The 20,231-nt window shown below is 36.1% G+C and overlaps 1 protein-coding gene across 1 annotated transcript; it reads right to left on the reverse strand.

Annotated features, from left to right (window-relative positions):
* Window positions 1-8,038: 8,038 nt before the first annotated feature.
* Window positions 8,039-17,904, reverse strand: LOC149415231 (peptidoglycan-recognition protein LE-like). The gene is made up of 4 exons (XM_089642249.1): window positions 17,668-17,904; window positions 16,191-16,301; window positions 12,075-12,291; window positions 8,039-10,183 (listed from the first exon to the last, which is right to left on the reverse strand). Exons 1-4 carry the CDS (start codon window positions 17,708-17,710, stop codon window positions 9,976-9,978), a joined length of 579 nt encoding a protein of 192 aa, XP_089498375.1. The 5' UTR covers window positions 17,711-17,904; the 3' UTR covers window positions 8,039-9,975.
* Window positions 17,905-20,231: the final 2,327 nt, after the last annotated feature.

Here is a 20,231-nt window from a genome sequence, read left to right on the forward strand (position 1 = left end):
AGAAACACTCTCTATTCCTAACTTAACCTCACTAGATGACTTAACAGATTACGCAAATCGAGAAGATTCAGAGATCTCTCAACTTATTGGACTTACAGGATTATTAAATTATTCAGATATCCACTCCGTAACTCCTAATATGCTGACAGATGAACTTATAAATCATGCCATTTAATGGATGATGAAGAATTATCCAAGGAACATCTTAGAGAATCATGGGTCAATATTAATCTTGAGTAAGGACAAACTTCCTTTTTCGATGTTTAGTCAAATTTTGATAGAGAGTGGTTACTTACCCAAAATGATGAATTATCTCTTGAGTATTACAGGATTTACTCCTCCTAATGCTATAATTAACGATGTTTCCAATGTTCAGTATTATCTTCTCAAATGTTTTCTTCACTTGATACAACATGATAACTCTGATTACTTTCGTCGAACTGTTTACAAGCCTATTAACTATATTTGTGAGGAAGCCAAACTTCTTCAAAATATATCTCATAATAACAAATTACTGTGTAATAGAGCTTATTTTCTTTGGTTGAGCACATCATTGGGAAAGATTTTCAAGCAAGCAATTGAAAGGAATGACTTAAACTCAATTAAGGACTATTTAATCAGCTTATCTTACCTCCGAGAGAATCTTCAATTAATACATTCAGATCCTCAAATCAATTATAAACTTTTCAGTTTGGAATCCACTGTTCAAAGTATGTATGTCGTAAGAAAATATTTAGGAATATTTAATTATTCATTGGATATGATTGATTTAATTATTGAAAAAATCACCCTTATACATTGTCCTCTCAATGCTTCAAACTTATTGAATTATTTCTGTCATTCAAATGTCCAGTATATATTCATCCCCCTTGATCAAGCATTAGCAAATCTAAGATGTGGTTCACTTCCAGAGTATGAAACATTTATTGAAAAACTTGAAACACAATCAAATCAATTCCAAGTAATTGAGACAATACTAGATTTAGAACTTAGTAAAAATAATAGTAATATTCATTATTCAAAGACAGCATTAATACGTGGAACAAGATCAGAAGTTTTGATGGGGGAAATTGTAGGATATTTAAATAGAATCAAAGAATTTTCACAAACTACAACCTTAATTAGAGATAATACATACTTCTTACAATTCTCAGATATATACTGGATAACTAGATTATTTGGAGGTTCTCTTGGATTATGTCCAAGTTGGATTTTAACTTATAAGGAAATCTTACCATTTGACACCAAGAAAAGATTTCATTTTGTCACCATTAATGATGATAAGGGTATTCATATCTCCTCAATTATAAGAATTTGTCCTTTAAGTAAAGGGTTCAACACAAGTTTTAATTATAATGATCCTTTTAAATACAACATATTGTCTGAGTCAATGTTCTTAACAAGATCAGAATTAGGTCGAATTAATACTAGCATAAATGCTAGTGGAGTTGGAGACTTAAGATTGGACTTCCACTTAAACACCATTATCCAAGAAATAATGAGAGATAATTTAGGAGAGATGTCAAACGGAATTATATTAAATATTAATGATTACCTGTACCATTTTCTGAAGTTTCCTGATTTAGAAACAATTTTGACAAAGCTTGTTAATAACTGCTTAAGGAAAGATAGTTTCATTATAATACATGTTCCTCTATGTATCGTTCAAATCACATAGTTTTTTGCACATATTTTATTCGATAGTTTTTAAAACCATATTTAGTAGCTAAATGCTTGGTTTCGATTAACGGTACCGTAAACAATGGCGGCTCCTGGCATTAAGCTCAGAATTTACACACGGATTTGGCTCTGTCCGGCGCAGAAATACACGGGCGGATACGCGTGTGAATTTTGGACTTTAGTCTAGTTGTTCATTCAAACACAACGGTAGTGCTTTTTACTAAAACTGAAATTTGATTGTGTTCTAATTATTTTTGTTATAGTTTTATTGAAACTTTGGAACATAATATCATATCGATATGAGTGGTCATAGAAATCTTACCAAGTCGGATATAATGGAAGAACTAGCAAGACTTCAAAACATTGCAAAGGATCAGTCAGATGAAGAATGTTGTGCCAGTGAAATTGATGACACCGTTTTTGTTTTGGAGCCCAACATTTCTTCATCGGACGCTACAGAATCAGATGAAGATCTTTAGATGACATCGACATCTTTTCCTAGAAATCCGATTTCAAATCATCATTGTTGAGGGGTTAGAATAAGAGGCAGCTACACAATCTTGGAGGACGTTTTTCTGCAAGAGTAACAGAACTTCCGGAAATTGAAGATATTCAGGTTGCAATTGACGGTACAGAATGAACGTGTACATCACATACTCAGAGTACTTCCAGCCAGCAAGGACGACGTAATCGACAAAATGTACTCAGAGAAGTTGCAGGCCCAACACCTTATGCGAAGCGATATGTTGAAAACAATAAAGTTCTAACTGCTTGGCGATTATTCATCGATGAACCGACCCTTCGATATATAAAAATGTGCACCGAGACAGAAGCTCATCGTCAGACAAACAATGATAATTGGGGCATATCTTTGGATGAGCTTGATGCATTGCTGTTGTTTATGCTCGCGGGGCTTATAATGCTAGCCACCTGGATATTGACTTATGGTCGACATTATGGAGACCCCCATATTCAAAGAAACTATGAGTAAGAACAGGTTCAAAGAAATTATGAAATATTTGCGTTTTGATTTGCGAACTACAAGATCTTCACGACTGGCAACTGATAAATTTGCACTAGCATTGGCAATTTGGAACAAGTTCATTGAAAACTGTAATCTGTGTTACGTTCCTGGTGAAAATTTGACGGGCGACGAACAGCTATTTCCTAGCAAAACTCGATGTCCGTTTACTCAGTATATAGCAAATAAGCCTGACAAATTTGGAATAAAGTATTGACATCTGGTGGACGTAGATACTAAATACCTATGTAATGGATTTCCATATTTAGGTAAAATTGAAGAACGTTCAAATGAGTCATTACCAGAATATGTAATAATGAAACTATTACAACCGTATCTCAAAAAGGGACGAAACATCACAACTGACAATTTTTTTACTTCGATGAAGCTGGCAGAGAAATTACGAGCTGAACAAACAAGTATTGTCAGAACGATGAGAAGGGCCAGGAGAGAAATACCAGCAGTTTGCAAAACCATTTGTACTTCACGTTATGAATCATTTATTTTGAAGGCTAACAATGGTACTACACTAACTGTTTATCAAGGAAAACCGAAGACAAATGTACAGTACATCCAGATGTTCAATTTGGCGACGGAACAAAGAAAATTCCCGAAACGATTGAATTTTACAATTCCTCAAAATATGGTGTCGATATAATGGACCCAATGGCTCGTAAATATTCAGTAAGAGCTGGAAGTAGAAGGTGGCCTGTGCACGTTTTCTACAACATACTTGATCTAGCCGCCATAAATGCATGGATAATTTATAAAAAGATGACAAAAAAAATATATCTCGTCACAATTTTATTCTACAGCTTGTTGGAGAACTAAGGTCAGCATATACGAATACCAGAGCTGGTCCAGTTGTGTTTGCTCCAGAAGAATTGACAGAAAGGGAACCGGAAAATAAAACTTCTAAAAGATGACAGTGCCAAATTAATAAAAAATGTAAGCAAAATAAAACAACTGACACATGTGATAATTGTAAGAAATCTGTTAGCGGAAAGTGCCAGTTGTACTGAAAATGGAACGAAAATTGAAGAATTGTGGATAAAATCTTCTATTCCAATTGTCACACACAAACGAATCTTAGGACGGGTTGTTTCGGAGAATTTGAACAATTCATCAAATTTCAACGTTCATTTCCGGGTTCTGTGAAAGACTTATTCAAGTTCTGTTTTTATATCATTGTAGGCTAGTTGCTTGACAAAACTGAAATAAAAACAGAACTTGAAAAAATCTTTCACAGAACTTGAAAATGAACGTTGAAATTTGATGAATTGTTCAGATTCTCCGAAACAACCCGTACTTACAGTTACTAAAAAGTTATCACTCAAAGTGTTATAATTTGAAAAAGTCTTTGAAGAAACTTAAGGAAGAAAAGTGAGAAGAGTTCAGAGTACAAAGTAGAAAACTTTTTGACATAGCTGCATGTAAATGCAAAGAATTTGTAAGTTGTACTTGTTTGAGAGAAAAAAAAGTGCCAAAAGAGAAACAGTTTTTAGAAGACCAATGCACTAACAGACTAATGGCTTAAGGAAGAATGGATCTTATCCAGAGTAAAAAATCCCTGAATAGAAGATTACGTGCTCTAAAACAAGAAATCAGGCATAATTCAAAGACACGAATTGAAGAAATTCCCTCTACTTCATATCTGCTAAATAGATCTGAAGTTAGTTCTAATGCCGACTTTCCTTCTTGTTCGTCGGCCGCAGATGGTCTTCTCAACGCTGACATAGTGAATCATAAGCCTATAAAGCTCACGGATGCCGGTCTTCATAGTTTGACGACTGTATGCGATAGATACGGATTATCAGACCGAGCTACGGCGGCTATAGGTGGAAACTTGAGTGGCAAACGGCCAACGTGGGAAATGCCCATCTCATACAGGACCCCACCGAGAGACAGCCTGGGTTCTCACTGCCTCGCAAAACCTGGTCCGCCATCAATAGGTTAAGGTGCTCCCATAGCCGCTGTGCCCACATGATGCACAGATGGGGCCTTAAAGAGTCGGCGATGTGTGAATGTGGTGCGGTGCAGACTACTGAACATGTGGTCAACGAATGCCCGCTCCATTCATTCCCCGGCGGGATTGATGAGGTCCACATGGCGATGCCTGAGGCCCTAAAATGGCTCGCAGATCTAGATGTCCCCCTCTGACCCCCCACCATACGAAAGAAGAAGACGGCGGCTATCGTATCATCTGTTTTATGTTCTGCTTCCGATGCCGACTCTGGGGCGCAGTCGACTAACGTCGTAGATAGGATGAAACTAAAAAGAATAAGACTGAAAGTACGCGAGCAAATTTTAACCGAAGAAAGAGTAACAGAAATTCCTGCATTGCATTTCGATGGAAGGAAAGACAAGAGGGCTAAAACTGTTTTAAAAGGATCGAAAAGGTTTAGAGTGATTGTACAAGAGGAACATATTTCAATTATAAAAGAACCAGGTTCTGTTTATGTTGGGTATGTGGTTCCAACATCAGGCAGTGCAAGAAATATTGAAAGAGCTATCCACAGCATTTTAACGACTGAAAAGATATCACTAGAGGGTTTAATGGCTGTTGGCTGTGATGGAACAAACACAAATGCAGGGAAAGTGGGAGGCGTGATTCGTCTTTTGGAAAACAGACTATCTCGACCATTGCAATGGATAATTTGTCTCTTACACGCCAATGAGATTAGTTTACCTATTTGGATGGCCCTTCTGCAGGAACTAAATCATTTGCAGGTCAAATTGGTAAAGCATTAGAGATATGGGAGACGCTGCCGTTGGCCAATTTGAGAAGATAGAAGGTGAACTACCTCAGTACAGACCAGAAATTACTACTGCTGTCATAAATGGATTCTGCTCTCCTGATTTATTACAGAGAAGCCCAGGTAAACTATCCCATGCCCGCTGGTTGACAAGAGCTAATCGCATACTGCGTTTGTATATTTCTACAGAAAATCCACAACAAAATTTTGTGACTTTAGCAACGTTTGTCGTAAAATCATACGCTCCTGTCTGGTTTGCTATCAGAACACATTCATCCTGCAAAGATGGTTCAAATCATTTATGGAAGCTCATTAACAGCACTAGATATTTGTACAACGAGTTGTTAGCGATAGTGGACCCTGTTATAATTCGAAACAGTTACTTTGCTCATCCAGAAAACTTGTTGAGTATGATAACAGATTCACGTAAGCACATTAGAGAACTCGCTGCAAGATGCATTTTAAAGGCTCATCTCGACGAGTTAACTTGTTGATAAAAATACTGTTTTGCGCATGTTTAAGGTGCAAAAGTGGACTTAAATGCACATTCTTACATAGACATGATTGAATGGCCACAAAATATATACGAATGAATGAATACTGATGAATATTTCCGATGAGCAGTTACAAGATCTTATTGAAAATGGAGAAGATACAGTGTTGGAGTTTATGAGACTGCCTTGCCAAACCCAGGCTGTGGAAAGATCTGTAAAAGTTGTGACAGAAGCAGCTCTAAGTGTATGCGACAAGACAAGACGAGAGGGATTCATAAAATCTAAATTAGGATCTCGAAAGCTCATGCCAAAGTTTGAGACGAAAAAGGATTTTTGTTATAAAAAATGATGTTATTCATACCAACATAACTTTCTGAACTTGTGTTTACTTTTGAAATAAATGATTTTATTAATTCAAATCTACTTTTATTTTATCATTTAATGCATAGCATAGGTATTATATTTACTTATTATTTTATTTATAGGGTGTATAATACATATGTCTTTAAAAACTTCAAAAATTAAATTTCAAGTCTAGAACTTCCAAATTGACCAGTATTATTTACATTTACATATAGCAACTTTTACCTGGTATTCCAATTCAAATTTCGAAAAAAAAATTTTTTCATATAAAAGTGTTCCACCCTAATGTATACCCTGGAAGAAGTTATTTATGTATGTACTGTTGGTGAAGTTACTTTACCTTGTACATAATTGTGTGTAGCCAAGTCCTGTTTTGAGTAGGGTCATAGGGGGCACAGTGGAACGCGGGGCAGAGTGAAACACCCACAATAACTCTGTCCCTGTCTTACATTTCGATTGTTTTTATTAACAGCAAAATTAAGAGCACAAGTGGCCATTTTTATTCAGTTGTCAAAGTAAAGTTGTTTGGACCGCGCGTTAAATATTTTGGGAAATCGGTTTTTCGGAATTCATTTCTTATAAATTATTGTGTAATCTTTTTCGATCTACTCAAAATATCGTAGCTACTGGTAAGTGACATTTAAACTGTATATTAGGTATGTAATTTATGATGTATTTTACAACAAAACATAACCTCAAGGTTAACCTAAAAATTTTGATAATTTTTGTTTTTATGAAATCGGGTGTGGGGCACGGTGGAACAGGGCACAGTGGAACATGTTCCACTGTTACCGCGTTGTTCCAGTGTGCCCCTAACCATATTTGCTTTTTCAGAAAACGCTTCAAAATGGTTAGAAACTGCATAAGGAAGACTGAAATAGGTCTACACGACGAAAAAGCTATGAAAGAGGCTATTAAGCTGGTTGAAAAAGGAATGAGCTTCAGAAAAGCGGCTGAAATGAAGAATGTGAAACTTGCGACACTCCATACATACGTCAAGAAGAAAACAGAGTCTGGAGTTGAAAACATGGAAGATATGCGTGTTACTCTGAAATATGCTTCGCGCGTAGTGTTTTCAACGGAATTAGAAGGTGCTCTTAAAATATATTTGATCACTTGTTCGAAAATGTGCTATGGACTAGACACTCTGGAAACAAGAAAACTCGCATACGAGCTAGCCAAGCATCACAAACTGACTATGCCTCAAAGCTGGATTCATCACAAAATGGCTGGCATTGATTGGCTCTACGGATACCGTAAAAGACATCCCGAATTGACATTGAGAAAACCGGAGCCTTGCAGTTTTTCCAGGGCGACATCATTTAATAAACATAATGTAAAAACATTCTTCGATAATCTAGAAGAAGTCATGAAGCGACACCCGGGATTTGCTGACGGCACAAGGGTCTACAACTTAGACGAAACTGGCACTACTACTGTGCAGAAGCCAAAGAAAGTCATAGCGCTCAAAGCAACTAAATAGAGTCACGAGTGGTGAGCGAGGGACCCTTGTAACGACTTGTTGTATAGTATCAGCTACGGGAGCAGCATTGCCATCAGCAATGGTATTTCCTCGAAAGAAATTTCAGCCACACATGCTTAATAAAGCTCCTGCAGGTACATTGGGCCTCGCCCAGCCCACGGGCTGGATGAATACCGAATTGTTCCCACATGTTGTAAAAGTCACTGGATCATCAAAGGAAAATCCTTGTTTATTGATTTTGGATAATCATGAGAGTCATTTGGCTCCACAAGCATTGAACATTGCCAAGGATAATGGTGTTACTATTTTGACGATCCCACCGCATACAAGCTCAAAGCTACAACCGCTGGATGTTTCCGTCTATGGACCCCTAATGACATTTTACAATGGAGCAGCAGATTCATGGATGTTAAGAAACTACGGAGTTCCACTGACTATTTACAACATATCGGAAATACTGGGAGTGGCATTTGAGAAAGCAATGACGCAAGCAAACATAAAATCGGGGTTCCGAAATACTGGGATATTCCCTTTTGACCGAAATATCTTCACCGAAGACGATTTTATGCCGTGCGAAGTCACAAACCGGCCTATGCCTGAACAATTGTAGGACAGCAACAAAATATAGTAGAAGACGATGATGAAGCATATGTTGACCGGACAGCACAACCTTCAACAAGCTCAGCAGCCCAGATACAAACACAGGATCACACGGTTCAAGAACCATCAATCGACCTGACTCATGAACAACCATCTACAAAGGCACCAACTCAGATGCAACATGTCGAGGAGGGAAATTTGACAAGTCCCATAGCATGTAGAGGATACCCAAAGACTAAAGAAAGAAAGAACATGAGGAAAGGTAGAAAACTAGGAAAATCTTGCATCGCCACTGATACACCTGTTAAAGAAGAATTTGAAAGAAATGTTGAAACTAAAAGTAAACGTAAAATAGCAAAAATATCTAAGGAAAGAAAATACCTTGACAAAGTGCAACAAATCACAAAGAATATTTTTGATGACTCGGAAGAAAATATGAGCTCTTCTGAATCAAATGATTCAACAGACACAGACAAGGACATCCCACTATCCTGTTACGAGGCACCGAAAAAAGATGATTTTGTGGTGGTCCAATTTCGAGGGAAACATATCAAATATTTTATTGGACAACTGCTAACTGACTGTGACAAAGAAAATGATGAATATGATATCAGCTACCTCAGGAAAAGTGGCAAGTTTGACGGATTTTACTTTCCTCTTGAACCTGACATGGCAGGTGTGTCCAAAAATAACATAGTTCTCAAAGTATTGCCACGGATAAGACAAACATCAACAAAACGACAGGCCAACATTTTGTACTTTCCACAACGCATCTTAAGAATGTATAATTTCGTGGATAATTCCTGAGTTTCTGAATAATTATGTAGGTATGTTCCACTGTGCCCCTAGGGGTGTTCCACACTACCCCAGACCTGGGGCACAGTAGAACAAAATTCTGATCTCGGAAAAATGCCTGTAATTATTTTACTATGAACATTTTTTCATATTTTTTGTTTTGAAATGATAAATCAAAGACCACTTAAGATTTTATAAAAGATTTTAAACTAATTGAATAAAGGTTTATTTTTCTAAAAATCGAAATACTTTTTTCGTTCCACTGTGCCCCCTCCTACCCTAAACCACTTTGTATTTCATCTGTAAGTTTGTTTGTGTTGTTCCGTATCCTGTCAATCCTGTCAAAATGATAGCCGTCATTGATAGTACATTTTTATTCCGCCAGTGCGTATGAGTTTTTGTTATCTACTTGAAGGATTTTTGGCATACTATGGCAAGTTTGCAAAAACGTCTTGCGGGATATAATATGGGATAGAGGGTGAAATCTGGGTGGAGTCATTGGCTTGCAGCATTAAGCAATTCATATATGTTTCCATATTAATATTTTGAAGAATGATATTAATTAAATCCAATAGCCAAATCGAAAACCGAACACCCATTGCACTGATTATGCAAAGTCTATTGTTCACAGAAGTACTAGTATTGTGTTTAGAAGGCATTTGGACAAATCGTAGACAGTTAACCTTCACGGGAAAAGCTAATTATCGCAGATGCAGGATGCTGTACAGTTTAGGAAGTCATCACACCGAGAGATCACAATCCTCCATTATATAATTTATCAGGTTATTCCGGAGGGAGAGGATCGGCGATCCAGTGTGGGTGCTCCTTGAGAATGGCAAACAAAGCCTTGCCGGGGCTTTCGACGGGGGAGCATTGGCAGTGCCCGAGGAGACCGTAGTCGGCGATGATGTGTTTCTCCTTCACGGCCACTTCCAGCAGCAGGGACAAGGTGCGCAGGCTGCGATCTGGAGGGGTGCTTGTCATGTAGCACCTAAAAATAAAATAACCCAAAGTTATGTATTGCTTCACAATAACGGCTTGTTTGTTTTATTACAGATTCTCTTAATATTTTCCTGGATAAGGAAGGTCCCTTAGGAAATTATGAAAATAAAGTGGTTTCAAACAAATCTACACACGTGTTGCACCCCGCCACGCATTGTTGTGGCTCAGTCTGTCCGTGAAGATAGAGACACAATAGCTATCACATTGCTTTTACGAACTGGCGCTCTTTTAAAAAAAAAAAGCATGTTTGTCTAACAGATAGTGGTGTTTTTACCTATCACAAGTGATATCTATATAATATAGGTATATTGTAACGAAGTAGATCTCTCAAACGGATTTCAAATAGCCCCGCGAATCCAAAATTAAACGGAGATTGTTGGCAACACTAGCGGCTTGCGCACATCGCACGGCGCAACCCACGCCAAACTCCAACGGCTTTCGGCTGCCGCCAGCCGCCATCACTCGGAATCTAGCTTTGTTCTAAACAACAATTCTCAGACTTAATAGTTATGGTCAAAATCGTAATTGGTAGTATAGGCAGCCCTAATTTACTTAACCTCAATGAATTTCATGTTTTTGCGAGAGCTACTCGTTCTAAAATAATGTTTAAATGTATGAATACCAGGGTTGACCATTGAAAACACTCACTTATACATAAATTACATGAAGTTAGTAATGGATAAGCAGATGTGGCGGATCTATTTAACTGCAAGAAGGCTATAATATCATATATTTTCAAGAAATATTAATTAAACCTAGAAAGTCTACTTAGAAGTTTTGCGTGTACCTGCATCTCTTTCTTTAATATCATTATAGAGTTTCTGATCATTTTATACTTTATGATGTCATTGTATTTGATTTATTGTTTATGGTATATTTATACCGTTGTTATCAAATAAACATGTATGCGCGGTTTGCTACCAAACCGGACTCGGCTGCAGAGTGCACGCTACAATATTGAAGCCTGGTAGGTGCGCGATGGCGCGTATGGACAAGCACCACCTTGGTTATTACTGTGAGTAACACCTCCATGGCCTCACAACTCCTGCATCTCCCGGAACGGCTCATGTAAGCGTATTACTTAACCTTTGCCCCATTCTGTGCCTTCCTTTAATGTATGTTAAACACGCTTGCCAGCCAGTACAAATACGAGAGATAGGTTATTCAATTCTAACAGCCAGGAAATAATTTAGGATGTATACTGTGCCCCCATTTGTGTTATACAATGTACCTGTTGACTGTAAATACAACCATTTATCATCCCCATAGGAGTTTCATTTGACGAGAGAAGTGTAGTCTAGATTGTTGAAAGTTCCCCGTATAAAGGCGTTTGCCGACCCTTCCTGAATGATTGATACTCATGATTCTACGCTGAGCTAAATTCCTAACAATGCCGCCCTACATGGTTCATATCGTGGGGGGAACTCCATTCCTAACACTGGCGCCCTACGTAATTCCCCACATTCCTAACAATACATACAAAAACACACGCATATTTAAATGCAAAGTTGTGTCAAAATTTCAAAGCAATTGGTGAAGAACTTTCGGAGATTTAAGATTTTGAACAAACAAACATTTAATTTTTATTTATATAGATAGATTTTGATATTTCACAATTCATTCATTAAAAATAATGTATGGTATATTTGCTACAAGTTCCAGAGTGGTAGATACTTTCAGTATCACCCTGAGACATTGCTTGATGCCCTGGTTGGTGACTAGATTTGAATAGTCATAACTGCCCCGCTTCCTTCAGCCTCATAAAATACCCCATAACATAGTCCCAATGACTCCAAAAAACTGGGAGCAGCAGAAACTTGTGTGATGTTTGTATTAAAATAAAAACCTAACGATTAAAAGTAGAAAAAAAAAATCCATACCCGATGAAAGAAATCCCAATGGCCACTTTATTGTACCCCAGCGTGTGAGCGCCGACTCTCTTCCAACCACGACCTTCGTACACATTGCCGTCCTCCCCAATCAGGAAGTTGTACGCAATGTCACTCCACTTGCGGGACTCGATGTGGAAGGACTGGATGTCACGCACAAGGGGTACGTTTTCCGCTATGGAGGAAGCGGGCTCAGTTGCTGTGTGGGCTGTAATAAAAAAAAAATAATTATATACATTAGGAGGTTATATATTTATAAAAACTGCAAAAATATGCAATAAAAACAACAAAAGGGACTCATATATTCATTTGCAGAGAGTTCAATGTCAGGTTATCATCGGTGAAAAATTTAATGAAGTATTTTATATTATAATTTTAGACCTCAACCATTCCTTGCCGGTGCTGTCAACTGATTTGACATGTCCATAATTATTTCAATATCTTTTTTTTTTTTAAGTTGGGAAAAAATTTGTTCATATATATGTATATCTGCAAGCATTGATAATTTGCAGAGTGGTTGCGGTAGTGAGCGAGAGGGGTATGGGGTTTCACTCACCGTGCCACGATGCAGGATTGTAAGTAGTAGCTGGCGGTCTGATGGCTGAAATGGATGTACCAATGTTTTTTCCCCATTTACAGAAATAATACATATGTGTCTTTATGGGCAACGTACTGATGATAAAATGATTTACATAAGTAATAAAGGTAAACTACCTATTCATTTTTATCCAACTGAATTCTAAATGTGTACGCTTTGAGTTTACAGAACAGGAGCAGTGTCAGCTGATGGGGTCACTTTTAGCAGACATTAGGCAATTAAACAAAGTTACACAAAAAACATTTTCTCAATTTTTTTTTGTGTAACTTTGGCAGTACGCTATGTTCTAAGCTATTTTGTTTAGGTTGGATGGAATAGATCTGCATCAGTCAATAAGTCCAATAGTTAAAATGTACATTTTAATATCTCAGTGACGAAATTACCTTACCACTGACATACCATATCTGTCCGTAACTAAAAGCATTTTTCCCACGTCCCTTAAAGAAGCTACTGTTATACCCATATATAAACAAGGATGTAAAAATGATATCAATAACTATCGACCGATAAAGCTTCTAAGTAAATTTTCTGAATTATTGGAAAAGTACTAAAAAAACAACTAATGATGTATTTAGAAGATAATTTGGAAAGAATGTTTACGAGAGATATTGATATCTCTGTCAACCTTCCCAAAGAAGGGTAAATGAAGGTAAATCAATTAATGGAGGGGTGAACACGGTTGGCGCTAACAAAAAATTGTCAAAAGAAGTGCAGCTAGCAGTCCAAAATCGAGTGCTGTGACCTACCCTGATGTATGGCAGTGAGGCATGGAACTGGCAGAGGAAGGATGAAAGTCGACTGAATGCTGTAGAAATGAGATTCCTGAGACGTACGTGTGGGAAAACCATGTATGATTGTGTGAGAAAGAAAAAAGATTCGATGTAATAATAATAATAATATTTGGATGATTTGTATAGCACCGCTTTTGTGCAAAATCACCTCAAGGGCGCTGTACAAATATACAATACATTTCTAAAATGATATATGTTATTAATATTATGTTATAATATAATTATTTAACTATATATGGAGATAACATACAGTACAATACTTACCTGGTAGGTCACTTGAGATAACACTTAATTAACATTAACTAATTGTTTATTAGCGAAATTTAGATACAGGATTTAGGATATAATTGGATATAACTGGACTTTCTCTCAGGAATGGTATATTTAATTTAAGAGTATGACAGCTTAAAAAGGTAAGTTTTTAGTTTAGACCTGAATTCCTGACTTTTTATGGATCTTAGTTCCGGAGGGAGTTTATTCCAAGCCTTCGGCCCAGATAATCCGAAAGCGCGATCACCAAACTTAGTATTTGGCTTGCGCATAGGTTCTATCAGTCTGCCTACAGCTGCTGATGTTGCTGATCTAAGAGTTGACTGCCTCAGACCAGTGTTTTCTGGGACGCATAGTTGCGTAAGCATAGTTTAGTAAGCGTAGTGAGTAAGATTAAGAAAGGGACGATTAGATGGTTTGGGCATGTAGAGGGAATGAATGAAGAAAGGGGTGTAAGGGGAAATTATAAGTAAAATGTGAATGGTAGAAGAAGTTAGGGAAGACATGGCACAATCAAGTATCAAGAGTCAGAATAATAGAAGAGTATGCATGAGATAATGTATGAATGTAGATGAGGCAAGGAGTGTGTACGGGACCAAGTTAGTGAAGCCCGCACAAATACTGCAAATTCAATAGGGCACCGGCACACATTGACACCTTGATCTGAGAGTTTTGCAGTGGCAGTAGGAAAACATTAAATTAAACAAGTATTACTTTCCCGAGTACTCTCGGATGAGAAGTGACTGTTTGTACCAGTTACTTCTCTATTGGACAAAATTATACATTAAATTTCACACATGTTCAATGAGAGTAGGGTTGCCATCTCTAAAATTTGGCAACCAGGACAAGAGGCGTGAAAACCCCGGATTTTAGAGCCCATAACCCGGACATGTCAACAGGTTTTTTTAAACACAGTCAGTGTAATAAAAACAGTTTAAAATGTCATAAATCACCTTTTTATTTATTTTCAGACCTTAAAATTGAATGTTGTCATCTTTTATCATCATTTTAAATGTACCTAACAAAACAGAATCTTATTACAGTTTGTTACACATTGTTTTCATAATCAGTTAGAATTTTTTCATTCTTAAAATAAAACAAAAATTATCAATATACTCTGTTATGAAAACTAAACCTTATTAAAATATTAAACTTAACAAAATTCAATTAAATTTTTAAACAAAAATCTTAAAAATACTGAGACCATTTTAGTATTCAGTCTTACAATTTTTGAGGTAACTCTTTTAACTGAATAATAATTATCTTCTTTAAATTTGTATCAGCAGCCATTTACACAACAAAATACCTCTTAACATAATATGAACTAAATTCAGTCTTCTTAAATCTTAAGCAACAAAACTGACCCTTTTTAAAGTTTAGACTTACTGGAATGTAAGTTACATTATTAATTTTTTAAAACATAAAATATCCAAAACTATTCTAATTTATATCACCTTAAATTTTAATCAACAGCCATATTACCTTAACACGGGCCTAGTATGGTTGTAAAAAAAACATAACAATTGTAATTTCAAGAAATTTATGAAATAATAACAGTCCGTGTGTGGCGGGCGGCCCAAGTCTTTAAATTTTTAAACCCGGTCTACAAATGAAACCCCGCCCGGACGCTCCCCGGACGCCTTCTAAACTAGGACAAATCCGGGGAAACCCGGACGGATGGCAACCCTAAATGAGAGTAATTAGCGATCACCCTTATCTCTTCACTGTGTTGAACAAAACAAAAACATTAATTTTTAAAAAATATTAAGGACACCGTAAAAACTTGAGATCTTGTTATCTCATAATGACTTTGGCTCTGCACGTCCGATATAGAGTGTGTGCCAAGACTGAGTTGTTTTAAATATGTCTAACTCAACATGAAGATGTGGAAATCATTAAAATTATGAAGTAGCACCAACACAACCTACAGTCAACAAACATGAAGACTTTATATTTTGTAGAAATCAGGACATCAGGAAATCAGAACATACAGGAAGATTAGAAAATGATGAAGTAACAGCCATATGATTCCCTAGTGAGGAGAACTGTGGTTAAACTAGAGATGAAAAGAATAGTGATTTGGCTGAATACCGAATATTCGGCAGCGCTCTCGGCCGAAGCGTCGAATATTCGGCTGCCAAATAACCATTCGGACGGAAAGGACAAGACAAAGAATTCTTTTAGAAGCTCTGAAAATTTGTTGTGTTAAGCCTGATAGTACCAAATCCGATAATGATTTTTCGCCACCTAGGAAAAAAAGAAACACCAACGAGGATGATACAACGCTTGAAGAAATACACAAAAGTTTCTTCTAGAACTGTTAGTCGCTACTGCCAATACGAAATATCGAATATTCGTCGCATCTCTAGAATAAATTATTTTACTTTGTTATCTTAAGATAGTCAATAATAATAAATATTATAAATAGTATTAGAGACATGTTCTTACATATCACAACGAATTTCGGAACATGGTTGAATTCCTCAAAGTCTATAGCTCTTTGAGCGAGCCATCTCACTCTCGGGATGATGTAAAGTGGACGGATCGTATTGTCGGATACTGAAAAAGATAATAGTTGACAGTTAGACGATAATGAAACACTAATACAAGATAAAAAATACAGATATTAATAACAATTATTGGGAACTTATTTAAAAACCTTTTGGTGCAATATGTTACGCAGATGTTACAATTTTTCAAAAAAGGATATTTTAATGCCATTAAATTCGTAAAGATAAATTTGTTCATTAAGGAATGCCTAATATTTGTTAAAATGTTAGTTATTTGGTAGTTTCCTAACTTCAAATTATTGAAATAACACTTTGTGTAGACTCAAATAGTACAATAAACTAATATTTGTCAGGGGAGATAGAAAAACATGCACAATATAGGTTATTAGGTTCTTAGTTTGAGTTATTTAAATAATTTGAAACGTAACCTTTTGGCAAACGTCACATCATACCATGAAGCTAAAAAGCATTTTGAATGCCAAATCTAGGGTGAGGGGAAATTGCCTGGCAGCCATTTTGTATGACTAACTTTTGAACTGATTTGTATAAAAGTGGTGCGTAGTGAACTATTATAATTTTATTTTTGTGTTGTTAATACAGTTAGTTATAACGGCTATGATTTTTTTAGGGTATTTGATGAGACAAGGAATGGGATATATCATTAAAAAACTTAAGTAGGTTTTGGCGGCATCAAATTATTCTCGAATTGCTCCGTCCAGGGCTTTTAGGTCCATGGGAAATTGCCTGGCAGCCATCTTGTATGACAAAGTTTAAAAATAATTTGTATGCAAGGTGGTATAGCTCCCTTGAGGTGTTTTTGCACAAAAACGGCGCTATACAAGTCATCCAAGTATTATTATTATTTTATTATTATATAATGAAATATTTTAATTTTATTTTTGTATTATTAAAGCAGTTATAACTGCTTATGATTTTTTGGGTATTTGATGACACAGGGAATGGGATGTCATTAAAAATTTTTAGCAGGTTTTGACATTTTTCATACATCTTCCGCCTCACCCCACGGCTTCAAATTTTCCTAGTATAGTTCTGTTCAGGGCTCATTAGGTGCAGACTTCATACCAACAAAATCAAAGATGGCGCCAAAACTTATGTTGACAAATCTTGATTCAAATTGATCTTTGATATGTAAATAGTTGTTTCTTGAAACTAAATTATGTTGAAGAGAGGTGAAGTAATCAATTTGAAAGCGGAGCAAGGAAACTTAACCTTAACTATTTAACACAGCAATGTTAAAAGCATTTAAGGACAATATACACCAAGTGTTGTTAGTTTTCTCTCCCATCAACAATTAGTTTCAGGTTTTATATATCGTTGCATGTCACCATAATCGCTATCAAATGTGTTGAAAATTTATAAAGGTACATGTGCACATTGAATAAAACCTACATTACCTTTTGATTTAAGAAAAATGTTATCCGGAATACATTCCTCCATTTCTACTGTAGATTCTTCCCTCTTTTTCGGTTTCTTACTCTCCCTAACTTTATAAATATTAATATTGGTAACATTTCCAACATACACTTTCTCCGAGTTCTGGACACTGATATTTTTAAAAGAATTTCCACTTGTGTCCACGAATGTGTTGTTTACATTCTGATCTTGTGTCAACTCTCCAACTTGCCTGTATTTTTTCACTAGGGCAAATTTCGGATCACTAGCTTGATTAATATCACTATCAGCAATGGAAGACGCTTCGTCAGTATCATAAACTTCACTTACAACAGATTCTGAATCCATTGAATCGGCTACTGAAAAATCAGTCTTCTGTAACCAATTTGCACAATGTGCAGCTGATGGCTTCTTTTCACCATTCATTACATTATTTACACTTCCAACTTTTTCTTCAGATACAATATTATTGTCGAGTTCATGATTATTCGGTACAATTTCATCATTATTTATTTCTTCAATAGTACATTTTGAGTGAGGTTTTTCTTCCACAATAGAGAGTTGAGAGAGTTTCAATTGATTTGGATCGGTTACAAGGACAACGGAACTCATCTTGATAATTCAAAACTATTTTTAATCGTAGAAAAAGAAATTTTAAGCATTCGAAAAACTTTCACGTATTTGATAACAAAGTTTATATTTAGACACTTTGTCCCAAACGTCACTCCGACGTATAGATTAGATAATAATAGTTAAAGCCTCCGCACTAGAGGTGAAGCGTATTTACTAGAACAGATGTTTGGAACAGATATTTCAAAGAGACTTTCGTACTTAGTATTTGTTCTTAAGTATTACGCGTCTTGCGAGTCTTGCGCGTCTTGCGAGTATTGCACGTCTTGCGAGTCTTGCGAGTATTGTACGTCTTGCGAGTATTGCACGTCTTGCGAGTATTGGACGTCTTGCGAGTCTTGCGAGTATTGCACGTCTTGCGAGTATTGGACGTCTTGCGCGTCTCGCGTCTCGCGTATTCATACCGAGGGCGGGGCATATGTATAGGCATCTCGTTACTCGCTTACATAAGAAGAGTGTTTCCCTAATCTTTGAATATTAGGGAAACACTCTTCTTATGTAGGTGAGTAAGCGAGAAAGGATATGATACTGAATTTAGAAGATCGCGATCAGCGCGATCTCGACTGGTATTGTCAATAAATTCCGACAGTATGCGTCCACCAGTTAAAAAAGGTTTTAGCAAGAGTACAAAAGCATCGCCGGAGACGAGGTCCGGCCGGGCGCTTCCTACCTAGTGCACGTAATTAGTGCACGGCTAATGTATTATTTCTCGCTTTCGAAAATTGGAATCTATCTTGTGCGAACTGTGAACGAAAGTGGCGCCATCTAAAAATAAAATAATAGGGCTTTATAAAAAAATATTTTCACTGTGTTCTTTGTTGGCATTTAAAATATTTGTTGTTGAGATGCACCACCATAATAAAGCTTGGCTTGTGTATGTGGGGGTGTAATATTATGTTCGTTATTTTTACTATGAGTATTCTGTTTATATTTTCAGTGTATTTTTATGGTGGTATTTAAAATGTTTATTGTTATTTTTAATACTTTCTGATAATGTATTAAAAAAAATTCACTCCAAGATATTTATAGTTGAATTGCACTGTTTTTTTAATTACTTTTTCGAGTTGTGAGAGTTGATGTTTATCTGGGTTTTCTATTATTAAGGTGCAGTTTTATTTAGACTATTTTCTTTGTAAATTTGTAAAATTACGTGATATAAAAATAGTGCATTTAGTTTTCTGACTTTAAATTCTTTGAACAGAAGTTCTGATGAATATGTACCTATATGATTTAAGTGGAATTATTTTTTTGAATCTATGATGTATCTTAGTTTCCTCACTCTGTCTTTGAGTACGTTAATGTGTGTGGACGATTTTATGCATTAATTTGTCTACTGTAATGTATAGGTATTTTATTTCGGTTTGGCTTTCTATCACTAAACACGAGATATTGCAGTTATGTTGTTGTGTATTTGCTTAGAGTTGATTATAATTTATTTTTCTTTAGTGTTCCTTGTTTTTTTATGCAGAATTGCATATAATAATTTTTTTTAAAACATAGTGTTAAGTAGTAAATTTATGTCAAACCACTTCTTTAGCTCATTGATATATCTGTGTTGGCCATGTTGTTTATTTCCGTCTATGTTTAGCTTTTATTAGTAGCACTGTGTCGTCCTTTTGTTTCACCTTAATTACTATAAAAGGCAATCTGCTCTGCATCTGGGAAATTTAAATTTTAACATTCTAATTTTCATTTAAATAAAATGAAAATTCGCTTTCGTTGTATGGGATGACAGACATTTAATAATTTAACTTCTCGGGGCCTCTTATTTAGGTAGCAAGTTTTCCGTGCTAAGACTCATTTATCAAATTAATTAGGTTAGGTAAGATGAGAATCTCCGAAACCGGTTCGTTCAGACAGTAATAAATAAAGTTTTAAAAATTTATTTTATTTTGCTTCATTGAAATTGAAATCCCATGATGGATTTGAAATGACA

Source organism: Hesperophylax consimilis, chromosome 18 (assembly GCF_061612785.1).
Source record: "Hesperophylax consimilis isolate HC1 chromosome 18, BYU_Hcon_1.0, whole genome shotgun sequence".
Classification (NCBI taxonomy): Eukaryota; Metazoa; Arthropoda; class Insecta; order Trichoptera; family Limnephilidae; genus Hesperophylax; species Hesperophylax consimilis.

Excerpts from the sequence above, each read along its gene's own strand:
- LOC149415231 (XM_089642249.1), bottom strand. The coding sequence starts at position 17,710 with ATGGAGGAATGTATTCCGGATAACATTTTTCTTAAATCAAAAG. Across the intron at positions 12,292-16,190 it reads TCCGAAATTCGTTGTGATAT|CCCACACAGCAACTGAGCCC; the intron begins GTAAGAACATGT and ends TTTTTATTACAG. Across the intron at positions 10,184-12,074 it reads ATTGGGATTTCTTTCATCGG|GTGCTACATGACAAGCACCC; the intron begins GTATGGATTTTT and ends TTTTATTTTTAG.